The sequence below is a fragment of the Eschrichtius robustus genome, chromosome 19, assembly GCF_028021215.1.
Source record: "Eschrichtius robustus isolate mEscRob2 chromosome 19, mEscRob2.pri, whole genome shotgun sequence".
NCBI lineage: Eukaryota > Metazoa > Chordata > Mammalia > Artiodactyla > Eschrichtiidae > Eschrichtius > Eschrichtius robustus.
Window position 1 is genome coordinate 63,265,616 of NC_090842.1, and position 23,584 is coordinate 63,289,199.

Sequence of the window (23,584 nt, forward strand, 5' to 3'; positions counted from 1 at the left end):
CACCTTCCAGACTAGTTTAGTGGTGCAGGTTTCACTCTCAAATCCAATTCGGTGCCGTCTGCTTTCCCCCACTGCAGGCTAGACTCCTGACGGCTTGGAGTGAAGCGGGGGCCTCAGCTGCTCTTTCCTGCCCCGCGTCCCCTCCGGCCCCTGCCGGAATCTGTTCCTGCTCTGGGTGGGGGCGGGCAGGAGAAGACGGGCAAAGGGCTACTGAACAAACCTAACAGCTCTGAGGTCTGGGGCCCTGCTGGCTGCTGGCCCTCAAAGCCCCCCGTGGGGCAGTCCTGGGGGACCTCTCAGGCCTGTGACGTGTTCCTGCTGTGGTTCCCTGCCTCTGCCTCAAACCCTCTCTCTTGCTCCCTCGGCTCCCCCTATGACTGGCCATCCCAATGGGTGCCAACTGCGTTCATTCAGGCCCTGCAACTTTCCTTTGTGCCCAAGAAAACCTGGGGGTATGGTGCATCCAAGGCCCACCTCAAGGCAGGGGTACAGGCTGCGCTGCAGCTGCCCTCCACCTCCCATCCCCCATTGGGCACGAGGAGCAGGTTTGCTGTGAGAAAGGGAAGAGCAGCCCTGACAGCTGGCCCTGCTACTCTCCTGCTGGGCATAAACAACTTAACAGAACACATCAGGCAAGGCCACCCTGACTGTGATGGATCTTGACACGTCTCAACACAGACAGAAACACACTGTCCAAAGCACAAAGGTGACCAAACATCACTCTCCTGGCTCAGAGCTGACGGCTGCTTCTTAACTAAGCACAGCATCAACTCCACTGATAAAGGATGCTGGTCACAGACTTGCCCCTGCTCCCTGCCGGCCTCCAATCCAGAGCAAAACCCCTCTTCCCTGAACCCTCCCCAGTCACCTAACCCAGCCCAGACCCTAGAAGTCCTCTCTGACACCCCCTTCCTGAGCTCCCCATGGGCCCCCAAGGTGGGTGGTCCCGCAGCTGCGACAAGCAAGAAACCCAAATGGTTTGACTACATGTACTGGTGGTCCTGGGGGCATGGATGGCTGATGAAGGACACCAGCCCCCCTTCAGCAGGAACCCAACCTTCCCGGATGATTCCCTAGAGACCCCCTTCCCTGCTCCCCACAAACACTGCCCTCCCCAACTGCACATAGGCTGGGCAGAGTCTAAGTGAGGCCGGCACCCTTTCAAGCTGGGTCAGTCCGGTGGGGGGGTGGGGGGAGCAGCTCGGGGGTGTGTGTGGCCCTGCACCGAGGAGTCCTCAGTTCCTTTAGTTCTCTGCTCTGAGCAGAGGATGACAGATGTGGGGTTGGGAGTAGGGGGGTGGGAATCACTGCACACAAAGGTCAGGGAGGGCCCTTGGCCCCAGCCTATCCACACTCGTGGTTTGTTGAGGTTTCTCTGAGTGACTCACCAACCTTCTAAAACTTGGATCTCATGGAAAAGTCTGGATTTCTCACTTCTATAAAACCTGAAGCTCTGTGCTGCCAGGCCGGCATTGTTGCAGGGCACATGGGCCGACCCTGAGCAGCACCCGTGCCTGCGGGGACAGCTCGCTCGTGGAGCCAGGCATCGTTCTAGGCCTTTTCACACGTTATCTCTGGTCCTCACCACTGCCCTCTGCTATTGTCCCTGCTCTTCTGATGCAGCACGTGGGGGCACAGCACCTTGCTGAAGGCCACACGGTGGTAAGTGATGTGTCCTGAGCTCCAGGACACTATGCTGTCAATTACCTTCAGTTTACCCTGTCCACTCCCTGTGGGCACATGAGGGAGGGGTATGCCAGGGCTGGCGCTAGCCTTTAGCTCCCAGATGAGGAAACTGAGGCTCCGAGAGAGGAGGCGTGGTAGGATGGACAACGCTCCCAAAGATGTCCACATCCTAGTCCTCAGAATCTGTGAACGTTACCCTATATGGCAAAAGGGACTTTACAGACGTGGTTAAATTAAGGATCTTGAGATGGAGACACTATCCTGGATTTTTGGGGTGTGCCCTGACGTAATCACAAGGGTCTTTATAAGAGGGAGGGCAAGAGTATCAAAGGAGGAGATAGGGGACATGATGATGGAAGCAGAGGTAGAAGTGATTCAAGGAAGGGGCCACGAGCCAAGGAATGCAGGCAGCCTCTCGAAGCTGGAAAAGGCCAGGAAATGGATTCTCCCCTAGAACCTCGAGAAGGACCCCTTTTAGACTTCTGGTCTCCAGAACTGAAAGGGAATAAACGCATGTTGTTTTAAGCCACTAAGTTTGCAGCAATTTGTTACAGTGGCCACAGGAAATGAAAACAGAAGATGACCATCGAGGGTGCTGGAGCTGGTGCAGCAGTATGGGGCCTCGCCAGGCTCTGCGAGCCGTGGCTACCTCTGCTGAGGAAGATGTAGCAGGAGCGAGGGGAGGGAAGGGACTCTGGAGGACTCTGAGCTGCTGGGCCACGTGGCAGACCTGTGTTCTGTGTGCCTGGCCCCTGCACTGCCCTTTCCCCAGCTGAACTGGCCTTGGCCTTCCGGCCCTTGTTTGCCAAGACGCCCACCCCCAACCTCTGCCCTCCTGGCCTGCATGACGCAGACACCTGCCCTAGTGCCCCCTCAGAGGCCACAGGATTGAATTCCCCAGTCTCTGTGCCTGAGCAACTCATTTAAAAATAAACGGATGCGGGACTTCCCTGGTGGTCCAGCAGTTGGGACTCCGTGCTTCACTGCAGGGGGCACGGGTTTGATCCCTGGTCGGGGAATTGAGATCCTTGCATGCCCCACAGCACGGCCAAAAAAAAAGAACTGATGCCTAGTGAGGCTACAGCACAGGGCTGGGGGCTGTGAGGAATGATTCTTGGGAATGAGGAGGGTCCTGACTTACCCTCTAAGTGCTCAGGGAAACAGTCACATACACAGACATCTGCCTTCGAGGCGGCTCTGAAAGCAGAACAAAGTGGGGTAGGAATACGAAGAGAAACAAACATGGGTTGACCTTGAGTTCTTAGTAAGTGCTGGGCTTTACCTACATCATTTCATATAATCCCCTCAGCACCTAAGCCTTAAAGAGAAATAATTAATGCTCATAATTAGGCAGGCTCCGTTCTAGGAATTTTACATACATTTACCTATTTAATCCTCACAATAATCCCAGGAGGTGGGTCATCTTATCCCCATTTTATGGATGAGGAAACTAAATCACAGAGAGAAGATGTCACTTGCCGAGGGTCAAATAAGTGGCGTTGGGAATATGAACCCAGCAGGCTGGCTCCAGAGTCAAGGCTCTGAGCCACTTTTCACTTGATCTTAGCCAAAAGGTTGAGAAGTGATCTGAGCCACTTTTCAGAAGGCAGCTGAGGCCAAGGCAGAGTAAGGGCCTCGTGTGCACCCTTGGCCAGAACTAGGTGGTATGGGCTTGGGACTGACACCTGGGTCCATCTGATGGAAAACTCGGTGCCTCTGCCATCACGGCAGGCCCGTCACCTTGACTGGGAGACCAGTTTGAGGTTCTGCGATAGGACAGGTGAGGAGGGCCTCCTCTGGGACAGGGGATGGGGAGGGGCAGGTCACAATCAATACAATTTGGCAATTGTGAGCAGCAGCAGACCCGAGGTGAAGGTCCAGGCTTGGTGGCCTCCCAGCAGGCTACATCCTGAGCTGGGGGTCAGGGACCCCACACATCTGAGAGCGGACAGGCTCTCCCTGGGACCAGCAGGGCCTTGGAAGCTGTATGGCGGAGGCCCGGGCTCTAACCAGCAGTGTGACTGCACACGACACCTTGCCCCCTGCAAGCTGAGCGGGTCAGCCTCTGTGATCTGAGTCTGTTCTTGGTAGTTCTTGGCATCGAGCCTGATTCTCAGGGTCCTGCACAGGTTGCTCTCTCTCCCCCTCCCCAAACCCCTCCCTTGCTGTGCTGGGGCCTCTCTCCAATCCAGGGCTCCACTAACCAGGAACCGTTGCCAGGTGCGCAGGGGGGCCCCCAGAGAATCCCCCCACTCCCCCTCCCCATGAAACAGCCAGGGTGATGCAACCTGCCTGCAATTGCCACCTCACTCCCCAAGCCTGGCTCCTCCGCACTGAAAAAGAGTCCCCAGCAGCCCCACCCATGCTCCCAGCCCCAGCTCAGGAGCTGAAGGGCCTGGGGCAGCTGGACCCCAGAGGACTTTGTGAAGCTGGGGGAGGCCAAGGCATCTGAGTCCTGGATGGGCAATAGGTCCAGAGGTGGGCGTGGGGAGAAGGCTCAGGGTGCCAAGACCTGGGCTCACAGGCACCACTGATGACCCACCGCCCATAAATTCGAATATGCCCTGAAGGGCTAGGGAGCTCAGTGTGCAAGCTGGCACCAGCTCTGCAGGACTGAGTCAGGCCGCGTGGGTGGGGTAATTGGCACCAGAACTCAACTCTATGGGACCCAACAGATGGAGAGAGAAAAAGGCACAAGGGGCTGGGACAGGGGGACCAGGGTCTTCTCAGTCAGCAAACACTGCAATCTACTGGCAGCAAGATTCCCACACTAAGTTCATTCCCAGGTATTAAAAAATTATCTTACCTGGTCATCCTCTCAAAACCCCATAATCCCCGTCTATGAGACAAAACCAAATGGAGGGACATTCCATAGAATATCCAACCTGCACTCTTCAAAAGTGTCAGGGTCATGAGAGACAAGGAAAGTCTAAAAAGCCTTCGCAGACCAAGGGTGGCTAAAGAGACGCGACGACTAAGTGTAAGACAAGACGGCATCCTGGAGGGGATCCTGGAACAAAGGAAGGGCGTTAGGGAACAACTGGTGAAATCAGAAGACAAGGTGGCGTCTAGGTAATAGAAACGTACTGATGTTGGCTCCTGAGTTGTGACAAATGTACGAGCGTAATGCAAGATGTCCAGTGACAGAGACTGGATGAGGGGTATAAGGGGACTCTGCACTGTCTTTGCAGCCTTTCAGTACATCTACAATTATTCCAAAATAAAAAGTTTATTTAAAGAAAAATACTCTACCTAGTCCACCTGTTATAATCTAGAAGGTCTTTTCGAAGAAGACTGGGGAGTGACTGTGCCCCCTCACTGCCAGCGGCCTGTCCAAGACTCCCCTAATCCCACTTGCTATCGCTCAAATATCTACACTGAGGAGTGGAAGTCGGTCCTTACTTCTTACTTAAAAGAACTTTAAAAGCACTACTGCTGGGCTTCCCTGGTGGCGCAGTGGTTGAGAATCTGCCTGCTAATGCAGGAGACACGGGTTCGAGCCCTGGTCTGGGAAGACCCCACATGCCGTGAAGCGACTAGGCCCGTGAGCCACAACTACTGAGCCTGCGTGTCTGGAGCCTGTGCTCCGCAACGGGAGAGGCCGCGACAGTGAGAGGCCCGCGCACCGCGATGAAGAGTGGCCCCCGCTCGCCACAGCTGGAGAAAGCCCTCGCACAGAAACGAAGACCCAACACAGCCATAAATAAATAAATTAATTAATTAAAAAAAAAAAAAAAAAACCAAAGGGAAAACTCTCCTTTAAAAAAAAAAAAAAAAAAAAGCACTACTGCTTAGCAATGGAGATAAAACATACCCACCTCAGTAACAGTAATAATAAAAACCCCTTATGTAGCACCTACTGTGTGCCAAGCACTAGTCTAAGCGCACTTGACCTGGATTAACTCATTTAATCCTCAAAACAGTACTAAGAAGCAGGTACTATTAATGGCCACGTATATCAGTACGTTTCTATTAACTCAACTCCATGCTTTATTCTGGTACTGTTAATGGTAACCGAGGCACAGGGAAGGGAAATTGCCAGTTAGCTAGTAAGTGGGGTGTACTCAGCGTTTGAACCCAACAACTTGGCTCCAGAGACTGTGCTCTTCACCACTACTCTATGCTGCCTTGGTAATAACGTAGCCCCTATAGGGCAAGAGTTGGCAGAGTGGACAATAAGTATCCTAAGGGAACACGGTCAGATCCCGTGGAAGACTTCCTGTACGCAACAGCAGCCTGCACGAGGGATATAATGTACAATACGATAAATATAATCAACACTGCTATATGCTGTATATGAAAGTTGTTAAGAATGTAAATCCTAAAGTTCTCATCACAAGGAAAAACGTATGTATTTTTTCTATTTCTTTAGTGTTGTAACTGTAGGAGGTGACGGATGTCCACTAAACTTATTGTGGTAATAAGTTCACGAGGTATGTAAGTCAAATCATTATGTTGCACACCTTAAACTTATACAGTGCTACATGTCAATTATATCTCAATAAAACTGGGACATGCGTAAAAAAGAGCACACCCGTTTGGAAGGAAAAAAAAAAAACCTGTGCGTCTTCACTCCCAGATAACGCTCAAGATCAGGGTCCCCCACCTTCTTTGGATCTTGATTCAGTCTCATAAGCACCACAAAAGTGATGAAAAGCTGAACTCCAGGTGTAAGGTCCTGATGTGGATGAATGCAGGGTGGGAAAAGGAGGGGTTTCTGCTGCACAGGAAAGACCCACATCCACTTGGGGCTGGTGGAGGGTCCAGTGTAGGGGGAGGGGATGGCTAGGAAGCCCCATCTCTTTAAGCAATGGAAGTACAGATCTCCCTCTTTCTGGCAGAGTGTGAAGACTGATCTAGTAGCAGCGGGCGGGGTGAGGGGGGTAGCCGAGGTAGAGGATCCTTCGAAAGGAAGTCTAGGGGAGGGGCAGGGACAGAAGAATGAACCAACGGGCCTGAAAGGAGTGCTAAGGATAAGGGCTGAGGAGAGGTAGGCAGGGGATGGAGAAAAGATAAGACTGAGGGCGATGACAGACTCCCTGCACCAAGATGGGGCTGAGCGTCCATCATTTGAATGGGAGAGGGCGGGGATGGCTGGAAATCACCTTGGAGGAGAGAAGGAAACACAAGAACGACCTATTAGCAAGTGTTGCATGTTTAAGTGTCTGGGGCTCCGGCCACGGGGTTCGGAACGGTTGACGCTGGGGCCCAGAGTTCCCTCCTACTTATCATAAAAGAGGCTGAGCGAGCATGTAGGTGGTGGGATCTGGGTTTCACAGGAATGGACTTATTTCTCACAAACGACCCCACCAGGTACACTTGATTATTCTCCTTACTTTACAAATAATCCCCTATCTAAGAGGCTAGAGAATGTAAGTTATTTGCCCAAGGCCACCCTCGCCGGCCTCTGATTTGAACGGAGCGTGCTCTGTGACTCACGCCAGATTCTAAGCCACAAAAAGTGTTGTTCTCAGCGTGGGACGGCAGTTAAGGATAAAGAGATCAACATGTGGCTGACCGGAAATTCGCGAAGCAGGGGAAAGGAAAGGAGAAATAAACTAGTGCGGGTCTCAGGGAAGAGGAAGGGCCGAGTTACCAAGTCAGAGGGAGCAGAGAACCGGACCCCGGACCACAGGGAGGATGGGGCCGGACCCCAGAGTCAGAGGGAAAGAAGGGTCGGAACCCCCGAGGTCGGGAGGAAAGCGGGGCTAGATCCACAGGTCAGAGAAAGGAGAGGCCCGAACTCCCGAGGTCGGAAGGAGGAGGGGGCCGGATCCCGGGATCCCCGAGGGCGGGCGGTGAGGCCCGCCGCACGGTTGAGGCCGCGCGGGGCGGGGCGCGGAAGGATCCGGGAAGGCCGTGCTGCGCCACCCCCGGTATATCTGTCCCCAGTCCCCGGGGTCGCCTCACTCCCCATCCTCAGATCATGATCTCTCCTCACACTACCGCGACGCCACCTCAGCCCGCATAGCCCCGGCCATGGCTCTGTAGCCGCGACCCCTCTGTGCCCCCGGCCAGTCTCCCCGCTCACCGCGCCTGCGCTCTCCGCTCCTGCCTTCTTTCTTCAGCCGAGGCCGCCGCCGCCTCTCCTTTGCGCAGCCATGGAGTGAGTAACCGCTCGCCTCTCCCTCTCCAACGGCCTTTCCCGCCCTTTCGAAGCTCGCGGCCCTCACGACCGGGCCTGGGGGGTAGGGAGACGAGACTGAGGAATCACGGTCGCGCAGGCGCAGAAGAGGGAAGACGGGCCGTTCGCGCGCGATCGAGCATGCGCACTCGGCCCGATGGGGGCGGGGAGGGTGCGTTCTTCCAGACAATGTTGGTGTTTAAAGACAGCCCCTGTGCGTTTGCGCCTGCGCACTAGTTCCCAGAGAGGGTGGTTGTTCCCTCCCGCCCTGAATGAGTCTGCGAGCGATTGCTCATGCGCATCTGTCCACCAGCGGTAGTATTTCTATGCAAAGGGCGGGCAGTAAGCAGCCGCACGTGCGCACTGACCCCTAGGAGGGCGGAGGCCTGAGGGAGCAATGGGGCCGCTACGGCGGTGGAGCATGCGCTTTAGCCCTCGGCGAGAGAGCCGCGTGTGGATGGTGGAGAGTGGGGAGCTGTTCTCTACCTGCAGGCTCCACCCGCCGCCTCCACTTTGCTCATCTTCCCTCAGTTTCATTCAGGCACCTGCTGGGGGCGGCGGGGCTGGTTTAGATTGACAGGGGAGAAGGCGGGACTTAGAAACGACCCGTTTAAGGGGATGGAGCTAGGATAAGAGGCGTCACGGAGGGTGGGGCTTGGGGGGGGTAACCCACCGTGAGAAGGGGCGGGACTAAGAAAACCGTTAGCTGAGGGGATGGGGGCGGGACTTGGAGGGACAGTGGTGATCACCGCAAAATTCAAAGGGAAGGGTGGGATTCGAATGGATGACATTGATGAAGAGGCGGGACAGGGGGGAATTCCCCTGGGAAGAGATTTGAGATGGACTCTAGGGAGGAGGTGGGGCCTAAAGGTTGTATTTTAGAGGAAGAGGTGTGGCTGCAAGAAAATTCCCCTGGGATTGAGTTTTTTTTTTAATGAAACGGAATATTATGCAGTAGGTGGGAGGGACTTAAGGAAATTCCCCTGGGAGACCATAAGGTTTCTGTATTGGAAGAATTGGGTCTGGGGAATTCTGAAGAAAAGTAAGTCGGGCGTAAAGAGAATTCCCTTGGGAGTGGGTGGGGCTCAGATTTGGGGAAAGAAAGGGCAGATTTAGAATTCTGAAAGGGCAAGGAATCCCGGGGCCCTGGGGGTATGGCTTGGTTTCCCCGTGGCTTTGGCAGTAGGTGAGGCTGGCCCCGACCCACTCACTTTTGTGTCACACTCGTAGGTACTCCACTTGTGCCTTGGTGCCTGTCTTCGTCCAGCTGAGTAACCTCCAGAGCCTCCTCCCAGTTGTTGGTGCAGCCTTCTCCATTGCCATCCGTGCCCAACGCCCGTGCTGCAGCCATGTCACTCCTGGCGACCCTGGGGCTGGAGCTGGACAGGACCCTGCTCCCAGCTAGCGGGCTGGGCTGGCTCGTAGACTATGGGAAACTCCCCCTGGCCCCTGCCCCCCTGGGCCCCTATGAGGTCCTTGGGGGAGCCCTGGAGGGCGGGCTTCCAGGGGGGGGAGAGCCCCTGGCAGGTAAGGGCAGGCAAAGAATGGAGGTGGGGTGAGCTGGGCTGTGGGGGGCAGGGGAGAAGAATTCATTCATTCACTTTTCATTCATTCAGTAAGTATCTATTGAGCATGTATAATATGTCAGGCACTGTCTTAGGTGCTGGGGATACAGCTGGAAACAAGACTGACATGATCCCTGCCCTCTTGGAGCTCACACTCTACTGGGGAGACAGACAAGAGACATATTAAATGATGATGCATGGGGATACGTGGGAAACACTTAGTAGCTGAGCTTAAAAATGACAACAAGGACACGTTTAGAGCGGGGAGCCAGGAAACCCTCTCCAAGGCAGTAACATTTTGGCTGAGACCTAAAGAATGGTAAGGAATGAGCCATGAAAAGGGAAGAGCTTTTCAGGTGGAGGAAACAGCATAGGCAGAGCTCCTGAGGCAGGAAGTGTTTTATTCATTAGTGTATCCCAAATGCTTGGTACATAGTGGGTTTTCAATAATTAATTAAAGATGAAACAGGGTGTGTTTATGTGTGATTTAGTTTGCCGTTTACGAGTAAACTAGAGGGTAAATCAAGAAACCACAGATGCAGGCTAATCAGTAAAGAGGATGTTGGAATGGTTGAAGAAATGGCTGGTTGACTGTTTTGTTGTTTGGGTCATTGGTTGGTTGACTGGTTCATTGATTGTTTGGCTAATTGGTCGGTTAGTTGGCTGGTCTGTTGGTCTGTTGACTGGTTTGATGATTCGTTGATCGGTTGGTTGACTGATTGGCTGGTTGGTGGTTTTACTCAATGAATGGGACGAATGAGGTAGTTGTGAGTGGGACCTGGTTGGGTGGAGGATTAGGAACTCAAGGAGCTTTCTGTCCCTCTCCAATCCTCCAGGCGACGGCTTCTCTGACTGGATGACCGAGCGGGTCGACTTTACAGCCCTCCTCCCTCTGGAGCCCCCCTTGCCCTCAGGTGCCCTCCCCCCACCTTCCCCACCCCCACCTGACCTGGAAGCTATGGCCTCCCTCCTCAAGAAGGAGCTGGAGCAAATGGAAGACTTCTTCCTTGATGTCCCACTCCTCCCACCGTCCTCCCCACCCCCGACACAGCCAGCACCGGCACCCTCCCTCTCCCTCCCCCTCCCCCTGCCCACCTTTGACCTCCCCCCGCCCCCTGCCCCAGACACCCTCGACTTGCTGGCTATCTACTGCCGCAGTGAGGCCGCGCAGGGGGACTCGGGGTTGGCGCCCCTGTCCCCCCCACCGCAACCCCCTCCTCCTCCCCCTCAACCCTCCCGCCCCACCCCCTACCCCAATCCTGCCGCCACCCGGGGGGACCGCAAGCAAAAGAAGAGAGACCAGAACAAGTCAGCAGCTCTGAGGTACCGCCAGAGGAAGCGTGCAGAGGGCGAGGCCCTGGAGGGCGAGTGCCAGGGGCTGGAGGCCCGGAACCGGGAGCTGAGGGAGAGGGCTGAGTCGGTGGAGCGGGAGATCCAGTACGTCAAGGATCTGCTCATCGAAGTGTACAAGGCTCGAAGCCAGAGGACCCGGAGCAGCTAGCTGGGCGGGGTCTTCAGCTGTGGCTCACTTCTGTTTCTGGGGCTGAGGTGGGAGGTCCCCAGTCATCCCCCTGCCTCTGGCTGCCTTCCAAACCTCCCCCTCCCCCTCCCCATCCTCCCCCTTCCTCCTCCTTCTCCCTCTCCCTCCCCCCCTCCCCTTTTATCCTTGCCTCCTTTCCTGTCCATTCTGAATTTGCTCCCCTCCTCCCTCCCCAGAATCATGGAATGTTTGGCTTTAGTCAACATCTATACCCTTCAACTAACAGCTGAGGAACAGAGGCCCATGGGGAATTGGGGGGGGCAGGGGAGAGCTTGGAAACCTGGTCTCTCAAGCAGGGAAGTGAGGCCAGGAATCTCTGCAGAACGTCTATGCAAAGGAGGACAGGGAAGCCATCTGGAGACTAAGTCAGGGAGGGCTTTAAGAAAGGTGCCCGTAGAATACAAGCAAAATAAGCCAAGTGACCTTGGGGAACTACATTTGGGGGTGGAACCAAAAGGTGGCCGAGTTCACAGAGCAGGTGGATAAGTGGGCAGCTGGGGAGGTGGGCGGGTGAGGGGAATGGCCATAATGGGTGACTGGGTGTTCATTTTAGCTCTGGGAGGAAATCAGTGTTTTGTGAAGGTGCTGGGGGAGGGGCTGCATCTAGGTGAGGGAGGGCAGGGACTGATCCTTTCTGGGGGTTGTGAGTGGAAATAAAATGAAGAATTTCCTCTGGCTGTGCGTCTTGTCTTTGAGAGGAGAAGTTGCTCGGGGAGGGCAGTCTTAGACCAAAGACGATGATGATAATAATGGAAATAACATAATACTTATGGTCAAGCACACACACCAACACACGGTCAAGGCCAAGATGGGACTGATTGACTGGTAAAGGTACAAGACCCACTTTTAGCTTCCATTTGTTACTTACGTAGACAGGGAAAAGAGAGAATAGCCAAAGGTGCGAGCTCCCTGTGGTCCTTGTCACCAAAAAGGGTGACACCAAAAGGGGCTGGATGGCTGCAGCACAGTTGTGGGGTACCCTGTGATGAAGAGCCAGCTGTCTGAGCAAAGCTTCCCAGGGGAAGTCGGGAGGAAGTGGGAGGTGGCCTGGTAGCCATGGCGGAGACATTCAGCTACATCTGTTTTTTGAAGGCTTATTGTGTACGAAGTGCTATTTTAAGCATTTTGCATGATTATTTCAGTCAACCCAAAAGGAAGGTATTGTTAGGTTTTGGATGAATAACCACAAACACTCATTCCATCTGTGTGGTCTCTGCCGGGCGCTGGCTGGGAGAGGAAGGGCTGGTCACATAGTGGTGAACAAAGTCATGTTTTCTGCCACTGTGGAACCTACATTCCGGTTGGGGAGACAGAGGTGATATAACTTGACCAAGTGTATTAGTTATAAATGCTTTTGGCTGCAAGTAACAGCAGACCTACCCATCAGTGGTGCGCACGTAAGTTTTTTCCACAGAAGTCTAGAGGGAGGCTGCTGCTGTTACCGAGGTCTCTCTGATTCTCTTGGCTTTTACATCATGGTCATAGGATGGAGGCCGCAGCTCCAGGCATTGTATCTAAATTTGAGACAGGAAGTCAAATTTGTCCTAGCTGACTCTGGTAGATTTCTGCTTACATCTCATTGTCTAGAGCTATGTTACATGGGTACTCCTAGCTGTAAGAATGGAATATGATTCAGCCTTAAAAAGGAAGGAAATTTTAACACATGCTACAACATGGATGAACCTTGAGGACATTATGCTAAGTGAAATAAGCCAGTCACAAAAGATAGTGTATGATTCCACTTATATGAGGTACTATTCAAGGTCTTCAAGTTTCAACCAGAAGTAGAATTGTTGAATCAAATGGTAATTCTATTTTTAATTTTTTGAGGAAATGCCCAGCTGTGTTCCACAGTGGCTACACCATTTTACATTCCCACCAACAGTACACAAGGGTTCCAGTTTCTCCAATCCTTGCCAACTTATTCTTTTCCTTTTTTTTTTTTTTTTTTTTTAATATTGAGTTGGCCAAAAGGTTCATCATGGAAAAAACCCGAACGAACTTTTTGGCCAACCCAATAGTAGCCATTCCTGATGGTTGTGTGGTGTACGCCTAAAATTTTTAATTCAAAAAGAATCAAGGAGTGTATTCAAATATATTGTCGATTAAGGTATTGACTTGATTTACCAAAGACCACATAACAGAGGCTTTAGTGAGATGGATTGATTTTCTCATGTAAATATCCACACTGGTAGATGGGGCAGGGAGTAGGTCGGCCCTACCTGCTGAGGTGATCCATGGACCCAGGTTCCTTCTATCTTGTTGCTCCACATCTCCCAGCTCTAGTCCTCAAACTTGATTGTGCATCAGAATCCCCTGGAGGGTTTATGGAAACACAGTCCTGGGCCCCATGCCCCAGAGTTTCTGATTCAGCAGGTCTTGGATGGGGCCTGAGAATCTGCCTCTCTCACAAAGCCCCAGGTGCCACTGCTGCAGCTACAGTTGGTCTGGGGACCACAATTTGGGAACCATTCTCCTAAAGTGTCAGCCTCTTCAAGACGGTTGAACCCAAGTCATCATCACTATAACTTTGTTACGGCAAGCAGGAAAGGGCAAAGAGATACTGGAGAGCAAGCAGCCTCCTTTTAAGGACCCTCCTTTTAAGGATGTGAGCTGGGAGCTTTCCACATCTTTTCTGCTCCTTTCCTTTGGCTGGAAATTTGTCACGTGGGAACACCTACCTGCAAAGGAGCCTGGGAAATGTAGTCTCTAGATGGGTGGTCATTTTCTCAGCCAGAGCCTAGGTGGTCCTATTACCAAAAGGAAAAGGGGAAAATGGATGTTAGGGAGTCTGGTCATTAAGATAGAACTAGGAGAGTCAGCCAGGGTCAGGAATACAGGGATACAGGGGCTTCTAGGCCAGCAGTTCCCAATGCTGTCTGGGGACCTCAGGGTCCCCAAGGCACTTTCAGGTATTTTACAAAGTTAAAACTATTTTCATAGTAATAGTAAGATGTTATTTGCCTCCCTCTCTCCCTCTCCCTCTCTCTCTCTCTCTCTCTCTCTCTCTGGAATTTTCCAGAGGTTATGTGATGTATGACATCGTTACTCTGACGGCTAATGGAATATGTGTTTGTGTATTCTCGATTTAAAAGTTTTGCAATTTTAATTGATAAAACTGAAACAGGAAGGAAAGGAACAGGGCACAACCTTTAAAAGGATGACATAACCATAGGACATGACAAAAACTGGTTAGAACTAACTAGGTCCAAGATGGCAGAAGATTTGACTTCCAGTGGACCTTGAGCCTCATTATATGCTCATTGTAATACATTAGCATATGCTAAATGACACACCCACCAGGGCCATGACAGTCCAGAGGCTGACCATAAAAGGCCAAAAAGTGGGCAGTGGCCCAATTCCTGGAAATCTCCGCCTCTTCCCCAAAATAGTTGGAATAATCCTGCCACTCATTAGCCTGTGAAATTACCCAGCCCATAAAAACTAACTACCGCATATTTCAGGGCTTCTTGCCTTCTAAGATGGTCCACACTCTGTCTGCGGACTGTGTTTCTCTCTAAAAAATCCACTTCTTACCTATCACTTTGTCTCTCACTGAATTCTTTCTGAAACGAGACATCAAGAACCTGAGCTTCATTAAGTCCTGAGACCAGGTGTGTGATCTCAATTAAAAGACTGTGGGGGGCTTCCCTGGTTGCGCAGTGGTTGAGAATCTGCCTGCCAATGCAGGGGACACGGGTTCGAGCCCTGGTCTGGGAAGATCCCACATGCCGCGGAGCAACTGGGCCCGTGAGCCACAACTACTGAGCCTGCGTGTCTGGAGCCTGTGCTCCGCAACAAGAGAAGCCACGACAGTGAGAGGCCCGTGCACCGCAAGGAAGAGTGGCCCCCGCTCGCCGCAACTAGAGAAAGCCCTTGCACAGAAACGAAGACCCAACACAGCCAAAAAAAAAAAAAAAAAAGACTGTGGTTTCAAGTCCCACTCTGGATTTTGGCTGGGTTTGAGTGCTGGCACGTGGGACTATAAATATTGATAGATATAACCCATGCAGACAAAAGTTCTTTGGGGTCTCTGTTATTTATTTAAGAGTGCAAAGGGGTCCCTGAGACCAAAAAGAGTGAGAACTGCTGTATTCGTATTTATTTCTACTTAAATTCCAGTCTTGACACTTGGGCCAGCCAAGTGTTGTGAATTGGGGCTGAAATTCCACCTGAGGGCTGACCTGTCCTAAGGGGCAGGTTTTGCCCTTCTCCACCCGACAGTAAAGCATATTTATTTGTGACAGTGCTGACATTTACCTGAGCCTTATGCGTCTGGACAACAGAGAAGAAATCCCCTGCCCTGCACCCACCCCCAACTTTTGTTTTCCAGGAAGTGGCTTACTGCAAAGAAGCACCCTTCCCCATATGACTTAGATAAGACCCATGGATGAGCCCCTTGTTGACCTAAGACAAGGCAACACACGGATCCTCCAAATTTCCATTTTTTGGACTCATAAACGATTAGCTGTTTTGCCCGCCATGGATCAGTCAGCACAAAATGCTTGTTAACCAAACCTAAGTTAAGTCTCCCACCACATCCCTTCCAGAATTTTGGTCCATCCTTAGCCTGAGCCCTAATACAACCTCTGAATAGGGTGGCCTCAGGATAAAACATTCTCTCTGATCTACTGTTCTAGCAAGCTATCTTGTCATCCCACTTCCCCACATCTCGTTCTTTCTAGCCTTGTTTACTCCTCCCTATAAAAGAAAAACTCTGTTGCCTGACCCTTGTGCAGCTTGCAAATCTTACGGCGGTTTTCCTGATTATAATAATGCCTCTCCCATTGCAATAGCCCCTCCTCTGCTTTGCAGTAATCCGTTAGAAGAAAGTCTTTCTTTACCAAGTCTGAATTGTTTTTCATTGAGGTGAAATTCACATAACATGTAATTAACCATTTAAAAGTGAACAATTCAGTGACATTTAGTTCACACAATGTTGCACAACCACCACCTCTATCTAGTTCCAAAACATTTCCATCATGCCAAAATATAGCCCCATGCCCTTTAAGCAGTTACTTTACATGCACGCTCTCCCTCCAATTTTTTTTTTTAAAGTTATTTATTTATTTACTTATTTTTGGCTGCGTTGAGTCTTCGTTAGTGCTTGCGGGCTTTCTGTAGTTGCGGCGAGCAGGGGCTACTCTTCCTTGTGGCGCAAGGGCTTAATTGCTCCGCGGCATGTGCGATCTTCCCAGACCAGGGCTCGAACCGGTGTCCCCTGCATTGGCAGGCAGATTCTTAACCACTGCGCCACCAGGGAAGTCCCGAGGGTCATCTTTTAGATGCCCCACTTGGGGACCTCTTTTACTTCATTATCCTTCATCTCTTGGTGCTGAGCACAGCAAGATCAAAAAAAAAAGAATAGGAAAAATACATCTCTGAGAAGCTGTGGCCACAGCCCAGACTTACTGTGGATATTCATTCTGGGTACTCGTAGTTGGGGGGACAGGGACCCTCAGAGCTCGAACTTAGTTTAAAGCATCCCTGACTGGTGTTGCTACCTAGCAGAAGTAAACGCAAATGTCAAAGCCCGAAGTTCGGGGCTTCCCTGTGGCGCAGTGGTTGAGAATCTGCCTCCTAATGCAGGGGACACAGGTTCGAGCCCTGGCCTGGGAAGATCCCACATGCCGTGGAGCAACTAAGCCCGTGCACCACAGCTACTGAGCTTGTGCTCTAGAGCCCGCGAGCCACAACTACTGAGCCTGCGCGTCTGGAGCCTGTGCTCCCCAACAAGAGAGGCTGTCATAGTGAGAGGCCTGCGCACCGCGATGAAGAGTGGCCCCCGCTTGCCGCAACTAGAGAAAGCCCTCGCACAGAAACGAAGACCCAACACAGCCAAAATAAATAAATAAATAAATAAATAAATAAAATGAGGAACCAATTAAAAAAAAAAAAAAAAAAGCCCAAGTTCAAGTTTGCTTGGAGCAGCCAAGGCCCTCAAGACAAATTATCTTTAGTGCTAACTCCCCTCTGGCATTCCTGTGGATTTTGGCTTGGGCGGTCCTTGACAATTGTTGCTCAGAAGATGATTCTCATATTCTATCTGTCACCTTTATGCAGATTTAAGAAGGGTGGTTTGTTTGAACAATCTAGAATAGGCACAGACTCTTGATCTCCATCTCTGATTCGTTTTGTTACCTATGAAGACTTGCAATTTTAAGGCCAGGAAAAAAAAAAAAAAGCCCGAGCTCTGGAATGTCAATAATTTACATTGTACATGACAAGAAAACCACAGGCCAGTGCAGCTCGATCTTATCAGTAAACAAGGAGAAAGAACTAAATTAAACTTGACTTAATAACAGTGAAATTAGGAGAACTTAGTGCTTTTTCTCCTCCAGAAATGAGGCAGAAGGTGGCACTGCACATCCAAGCTGTGTGGCCTTGAACAGGCGTCTTTGCCTCTCTGAGCTTAGGTTCCTTATCTTGAAGTCAGGCATGGCAATGCTGGACCTGAGAGGTAGTACAAATGTGGAGAGAAGTCACGAGGAATTTGGAAAGAGTTGGATCTGGGAACTAACCCTTTCTCCATCATAATCTTTCTTTGTGAGCTGAAAAAAATGGTGCAGATGGGCACCCATTATAGAGTTGGATATCAATTTAAAGGATTCTGACCAGTGTTTAAAGATATGAATAGAACAGAATATAAAATACCATGTATCACAGAGTGGTATTTTGTGAAACTATGTTGATGTGAAATCATATCTTACTTTGCAACACGGTCAGAAAAGTTTGGAAGCCAAAGTTATGAAGCACCCAGTATCAAATACTGATTTTCAGACAACTGCCCACCCGCTATCAACTCCCTTTCAAAGATGCCGATTCCACCACGCCCAAAGCAAACGGTCCTGGTCTCCCGGCGGCTCTGTCTTAGCAGGACTCCGCCGCCAGGTGGCGCCCGTGCCACGCTGTGAGGGGGTTAACCTCCAACCTCGATTCAGCCCAAGCCCGTGATTTCCTTGGGGTCCCCTCTCGCCCCGAGGATCCGGTTTACTGGGACTAGAAGCCCTGACCACGAATAGAATTCCCAGAACAGAGAGCGGCAGGAGGGCGCAGGTGGTCACGAAGGGATGTGGCCATCCTCAAATATCCACTCATCTCTTCATTCCACAATGTTTGTTAAATGCCTCTGTGCACCTCCCAGAGCTCACATCCCGGTATGGGAGGACGGGCGAGACCTCAAATTCACCACCCTGCCGGTACAGGAAGGCCTCCCCGCCTAGTCTGGTGCGGGACAACCCGGGGTGGAACCCAGGCGGCTGTGTGACCTTGGGCAGCTTGCTTAGCCTCTCTGTGCCTCAATTTCCTCTGCTCTAAAATGGGACTAATAGCACCTACTTGATAGAGCTGTCTGAGCATTAAATTAGTTAATATTTGTAGATCACTTTGAAGGGCCTGGTGTGTTTGTTAAACCAATTGCTAAAAATTCCCACTTTACAGAAGAGAAAACTGAGGATCACAGTAGGGGAGTGAATCACCAAAGCCACACTTCCCCACCTAGGGAGATCTCTGAGTTGAGTCCAGTGATCTTGATTCCACGCCCAGAGGTTTTCCTCGGCATTGTGCTTGGGGTAGAAGTAAACCCAGTTCCCTTGGCATAGTTGGTGGGGGCGGGGAGGGGGGAGCTGCCAAAGCCAGTGAAATACTCCAAAGGAGCCCGGGGTCCAACTAGACAACAGTTAGTACTGGAGTCACAGCTGAATCTAGCATTGGGCCCTGTCTCTGGGTCAGTGGAATAGCCAGACAAGTAAATAAATCATTTTCTTACAATGAACGACATCCAGATTGCAGTAAAGACATAAAGAGAAAGTAATGTGAGCTGGTCAATAAATGTTATGGAGCTACACTGCCTCTTCAGTACTGAACTGTGATGAATTATGAAGTAAGGTTGGGCGTGGCATTAGCCCTCCTTCAGGAGACGGGATCTAACAGGGCCAGAAGGCAAAGGCCAGTTACATTAACAGGTCCCAAGATTCCTGTATCACCTACGTATGCAGCTCTGTGGTCTTGCCCTGAATGTTCAACCATGTTCAAGTTCCACTTGGAGTTCCCAATGACCATCTGACCAAGTGTACTGGGTTGGATAGTGTCTCCTCCACATTTATGTTCTTCCCAGAGCCCCAGAATGTGACTTTGTTTGGAAATAGTGTCATTGCAGATGTAATTGGTTAAGATGAGGTCACATTACTGTAGGGTGGGTCATTCATCCCATATAACTGATGTCCTTACAAGAAGAAAAGAAACACAGAGACAGACATGCAGGGAGAAGGCCAAGTGAAGACAGAGGCAGGGATGCATCCACAAGCCAAGGGATGCCAGAGATTGCCAGCAGCCACCAGAAGCTGGAGGAGGCAAGGAAGGGTCCTTCCTTAGAGACTTCAGAGAGAGGAGAGCCCTGCTGACACCATGATTTTGGACTTCTAGCCTCCAGAACTGTGAGAAAATACATTTCTGTTATTTTAAGCACCACAGTTTGTGGTGTTTTATTACAGTAGTGCTAGGAAAATAATCCACCAAGGGGTAAATGACTCAGTCCTGTTTCATAGCTAGTTTGACTTACTATGTTGACAATAGCCAGAAATGTGCTGTTTCTGTATTAGTGGCCCTGAGGACTTAAAAAAATTGTGTTAAAAATACAAAATACATAGCAGCACTGTTTACAGCAGCAAGACAGGGAAGCAACCTAAATGTCCATCGACAGATGAATGGGCAAAGAAGATGTGATATATATATACACACACACAATGGAGTATTACTCATCCATAAAAAAGAATGAAATAATGCCATTTGCAGCAACATGGATGGACCTAGAGATTATCATACTAAGTGAAGTAAGTCAGACAGAGAAAGATATCATACGATATCACTTATTTGTAGAATCTAAAAAAATGATGCAAATGACCTTATTTACAAACCAGAAATAGACTCACAGACATGGAAAACAAACTTATGGTTACCAAAGGGGAAAGCGGGGTAGGGATAAATTTGGAATTGGTAATTAGCAGATATACACTACTATATATAAAGTAGGACCTACTGTATAGCACAGGGAACCATATTCAATATCTTGTAGTGACCTATAATGGAAAAGAATCTGATAAAGGATAGATATATATGTATAACTGAATCACTTTGCTGTATACCTGAAACTAACACAACATTGTAAATCAACTATACTTCAATAAAAACATACATAACATGAAATTTACAATTTTAACCATCTTAAACTGTATAATTCAGTGGCATTTATCACATTCACAGTGTTGTGCAACCGTCACCACTATCTCGTTCCAGAACTTTTTCATCCCCTCCCCCACCCCCAAACAGGAAGCCTGGACCCGTTAAGCAATCACCCCCAAAACCACTCTCCCCTCAGCTCCTGGAAACCGCTAATCTGCTTTCTGTCCCTGTGGCTTTGCCCAGTCTGAATACTTCATGTAAAGGGAATCATGCAATATTTATGTGCAAGAACAAAGCCCTCAAAGATATCCAGTTCCTAATCTTTGGAAACCTGTGAATGTTAATTTCTATGGCAGAAATGACTTAGCCTATGTGATTAAATTAAGCGTTTTGAGATGGGACAATTATCCTGGATTCCCTGCATTGGCCCTAAATGTAACCACAAGCATTCTCCTAAGAGGGAGGTGGAGGGAGATTTGAACACAGAAGAGAAGCCTGTGTGATGGAAAAGCAGATGAAAGCAGAGGCAGACAGAGATGTTGTGCCATTGGCTTTGCAGATGGCGGAAGGGGCCTTGAGGCAAGGGGATGGATTCTCCCCTAGAGCCTCTCAAGGGAGTAGGGCTTCAGTTTCAACTTAAAACAACCCAAATGCATTCTCTTACGGTTCTGGAGTCCAAAAGTCCAAACAGAGTCTCAAGGAGATAAATCAAGGTGTCAGCAGGGTTGGTTCCTTCTGGAGAATCTAGAGATGAATCTCTTTCTTGCTTCTTGCAGGTTTTGGCGACGGCATCACTACAATCTCTTTGATCATCATCTATCATTTACCCCTGCTGTGGTCCATGCTCCCTCTGCCTCTGTCTTATAAACCTGTGATCACAATGAGGATCCACCTGGAGAACCTCTCCACCCCAAGATCTTTAATGTGATCACACCTGCAAAGGCCTTTTGCCCTGCAAGGTAACACGTATTCACACGTTCCGGGGATTAAGACGGGGATGTCTCTGGGGGCCATTATTCAGCCGATCACATACACTGTCTTCTGGAATCCTCCACCTGGAATGGGACCTAAGAAGCGGCCAAATCGGGCAGGTTTTATGCGTTTTAGGCAAAGAAACAAATCTGTGAGGAATTGACAGGACAAAGAGACTTAGGCTTTGGGTGCCCAATTAGTGAAGAATCTAGTGAGAATTTAGGCTTGGGGTAGTAAATTAAAGAAGTAACGAGGTTTGTTTACACAGGCTTCTCGCCTCGAATTCCCTAGGTCTGCTGATAAGGGTGTCCTTCTCCCTCCAGATGTGGGGAGGGCACCTTTCACATGAGAGATTTATGTCCTGCTCTCAGGGAAGCAGAAAGGAGGGTCAGTGTCCTCTTGAGTTGGCCGTTTGTATTTACTTATTTATTTGTTTATTTATTTTTGGCTGCGCTGGGTCTTTGTTGCTGCGCACAGGCTTTCTCTAGTTGTGGTGAGCGGGGGGCTACTCTTCGTTGCAGTGCGCGGGCTTCTCACTACAGAGGCTTCTCTTGTTGCGGAGCACGGGCTCTAGGCGCGTGGGCTTCAGTAGTTGTGGTGTGCGGGCTCAGTAGCTATGGCTCGCGGGCTCTAGAGCACAGGCTAAGTAGTTGTGGTGCACAGGCTTAGTTGCTCCATTTTTCCCGGAACAGGGCTCGAACCGGTGTCCCCTGCATTGGCAGGCAGATTCTTAACCACTGCACCATCAGGGAAGTCCTGGCAGTTTCTTGAGTAACTATAATGCAACATAATCAATATGCCATTGAAGCACATTTTGAGATGGCCTGCTCTGAGCCCCAAACACACTTGCACACATACACAAGCTGACACACACACATTTGGGTGTTATTCATTGTGAGTCCTGGGGTAAACTCTCCACCCTACTATTTCTCCCGGGAATGGTGGAGCTCTATATCCAGGCAACTGGACCTAGTTTTCAGGCCAAGGAGGCCCAGAGGCAATGACATCTCCCATGGAAGGGAAAGAATAGTGTTCCTGACTTTGGGTGACACCTTGGTCCTCAGCACTAAGTGTCCATGCCGTGTGGTCCTGGGTCTCCCAGAAATCCTACCAGTGGCTAACCTCCCCACCCCCATTCTTTCTGGCCATCTATTGGAAAAGCAATGAATAGTCTACTTGATTTGAAAGAAGGGAAGTTTTTGGGGCCTGTTCTGCAGTTCTGTAGAAACTGGAAAACTGACTCAAACCAAGACAAGGCAGAGCGACTGAGTCAGAGACAGAGATCCTGGTTTCCCTTCTCCTCAGACCCTGCCCCCAAGGCCTGCTCTCCGTGGGGTTCAGGCTGGGCTGTAGACGACAGTGTAGCAAGTGCAAGAGGAGGGATGGGCACCTTGGTACCAGCTGGGACCATTTAGTTAAAAGTGATGTTGCCTCCAGGGACTTCCATGGTGGTCCAGTGGCTAAGACTCTGCACTCCCAGTGCAGGGGGCCCTGGTTTGATCCCTGATCAGGGAGCTGGATCCCATATGCTTCAACTAGGAGTTTGCGTCTTGCAACTAAAAACAAAACAAAACAAAACAAAACAAAAATGTCACAAGGAAGATTGAAGATCCTGCGTGCCTCAATTAAAAACAAAACAAAACAAAATGTCACAACTAAGATCGAAGATCTGTGTACCACAACTAAGACCCCAAGCAGCCAAATAAAAAAAGTAAATATTAAAAAAAAAAAAAAAAGGGATGTTGCCTCCTGTTTGAGAGACAAGCGATAGGGAAGTAAAGTGAGAAACTGGTTGTAGATGAAAAGGAACTGAGGGTTTCCTCTGTGCATTTTCTGTGCTTCTCAGGCTGCATTTATCCCATTTCCTTTTTATGTATTTGTGATAAACTCAGCAAATTTCCCGGTCAGCAACTTCCCATCCTAGACAAGTTCTGGGCTCTTTGAGAGCTGACCACTGCAGGTCCACCAGAGGGCGCTCGAAAACGCAAGCGCTGGTCCCCAGGATGGGCAGACCCAGGCAGGTGGGTACCGTGGCCCCCACTTAGGTAAACAGTGGCTTTCTGCACCACAGTCTGAGGAGGAGGAGGGAAACAGACTGTTCTGGGGATGCCCAAGACCACCCTGAAGTTTGATGATTCATTGGAAGGACTTAAAGAATTCAGAGAAACTGTTATACTCAGGATTTGTTACAACAAAAGGATACACATTACAATTTGCCAAGGAAGGAATTCCCTGGCTGTCCAGTGGTTAGGAATCCGCACTCTCACTGCTGGGGCCCCGGCTTCCATCCCTGGTGGAGGAACAAAGACACCGTAAGCCACGCTGCACGGCCAAAGGAAAAAATTTAGAATAGAATAGAATAAAATAAAATCTGCCAAGTTCATAGGACAGGGCCCAAGGGAGACCAGGCACAAGGTTCCAGTGGCCTCTCCCAATGGAGTCATGTGGACAGTGCTTAATTGTCTGAGTGCTAAGGGCTGAATCCCCCCATCCTCAATTCATATGTTGAAGCCCTAA

At 50.2% G+C, this 23,584-nt stretch overlaps 3 protein-coding genes and 1 long non-coding RNA gene across 5 annotated transcripts in view; 1 reads left to right on the plus strand and 3 right to left on the minus strand.

The window, feature by feature from the left end:
* IL4I1 (interleukin 4 induced 1) overlaps window positions 1-7,792 on the minus strand; it is a 39,206-nt gene extending 31,414 nt beyond the window's left edge. The window contains exons 1-3 of the mRNA XM_068527690.1: window positions 7,718-7,792; window positions 4,493-4,696; window positions 2,828-2,883 (exon numbers count right to left, since the gene is read on the minus strand). Coding sequence (XP_068383791.1) covers window positions 2,828-2,883; window positions 4,493-4,683 — 247 coding nt within the window. The 5' untranslated portion in view covers window positions 4,684-4,696; window positions 7,718-7,792. The remainder of the gene's footprint in view (window positions 1-2,827; window positions 2,884-4,492; window positions 4,697-7,717) is intronic.
* The window catches only part of NUP62 (nucleoporin 62), a 25,586-nt gene extending 17,744 nt beyond the window's left edge, over window positions 1-7,842 (minus strand). Inside the window, exon 1 of one of the 2 annotated variants that reach the window (XM_068527692.1) lies at window positions 7,718-7,842. The gene's annotated coding sequence lies outside the window, so the exon portion shown is untranslated. Of the gene's footprint in view, window positions 1-2,827; window positions 2,864-7,717 lie in introns of those variants that run through there. The other variant, XM_068527693.1, reaches the window with a different exon arrangement.
* ATF5 (activating transcription factor 5) lies at window positions 7,658-11,590 on the plus strand. The gene is made up of 3 exons (XM_068527699.1): window positions 7,658-7,792; window positions 9,041-9,337; window positions 10,212-11,590. The coding sequence occupies exons 2-3, from the start codon at window positions 9,160-9,162 to the stop codon at window positions 10,874-10,876; spliced, it is 843 nt and encodes a 280-aa protein (XP_068383800.1). The 5' UTR covers window positions 7,658-7,792; window positions 9,041-9,159; the 3' UTR covers window positions 10,877-11,590.
* Window positions 11,591-12,073: 483 nt separating this feature from the next.
* Window positions 12,074-23,338, minus strand: LOC137752852 (uncharacterized). The gene is made up of 5 exons (XR_011071303.1): window positions 23,278-23,338; window positions 22,458-22,623; window positions 13,597-13,665; window positions 13,138-13,231; window positions 12,074-12,429 (listed from the first exon to the last, which is right to left on the minus strand). It is a non-coding gene; the product is annotated as an uncharacterized lncRNA (long non-coding RNA).
* Window positions 23,339-23,584: the final 246 nt, after the last annotated feature.

What these genes read in the sequence shown, in the direction of transcription:
- ATF5 (XM_068527699.1), top strand. Translation starts at nt 9,160, where the DNA reads ATGTCACTCCTGGCGACCCTGGGGCTGGAGCTGGACAGGACCCTGCTC. An exon ending in GGGGGGAGAGCCCCTGGCAG is followed by an intron (nt 9,338 to 10,211) that starts GTAAGGGCAGGC and finishes CCAATCCTCCAG; the next exon opens with GCGACGGCTTCTCTGACTGG.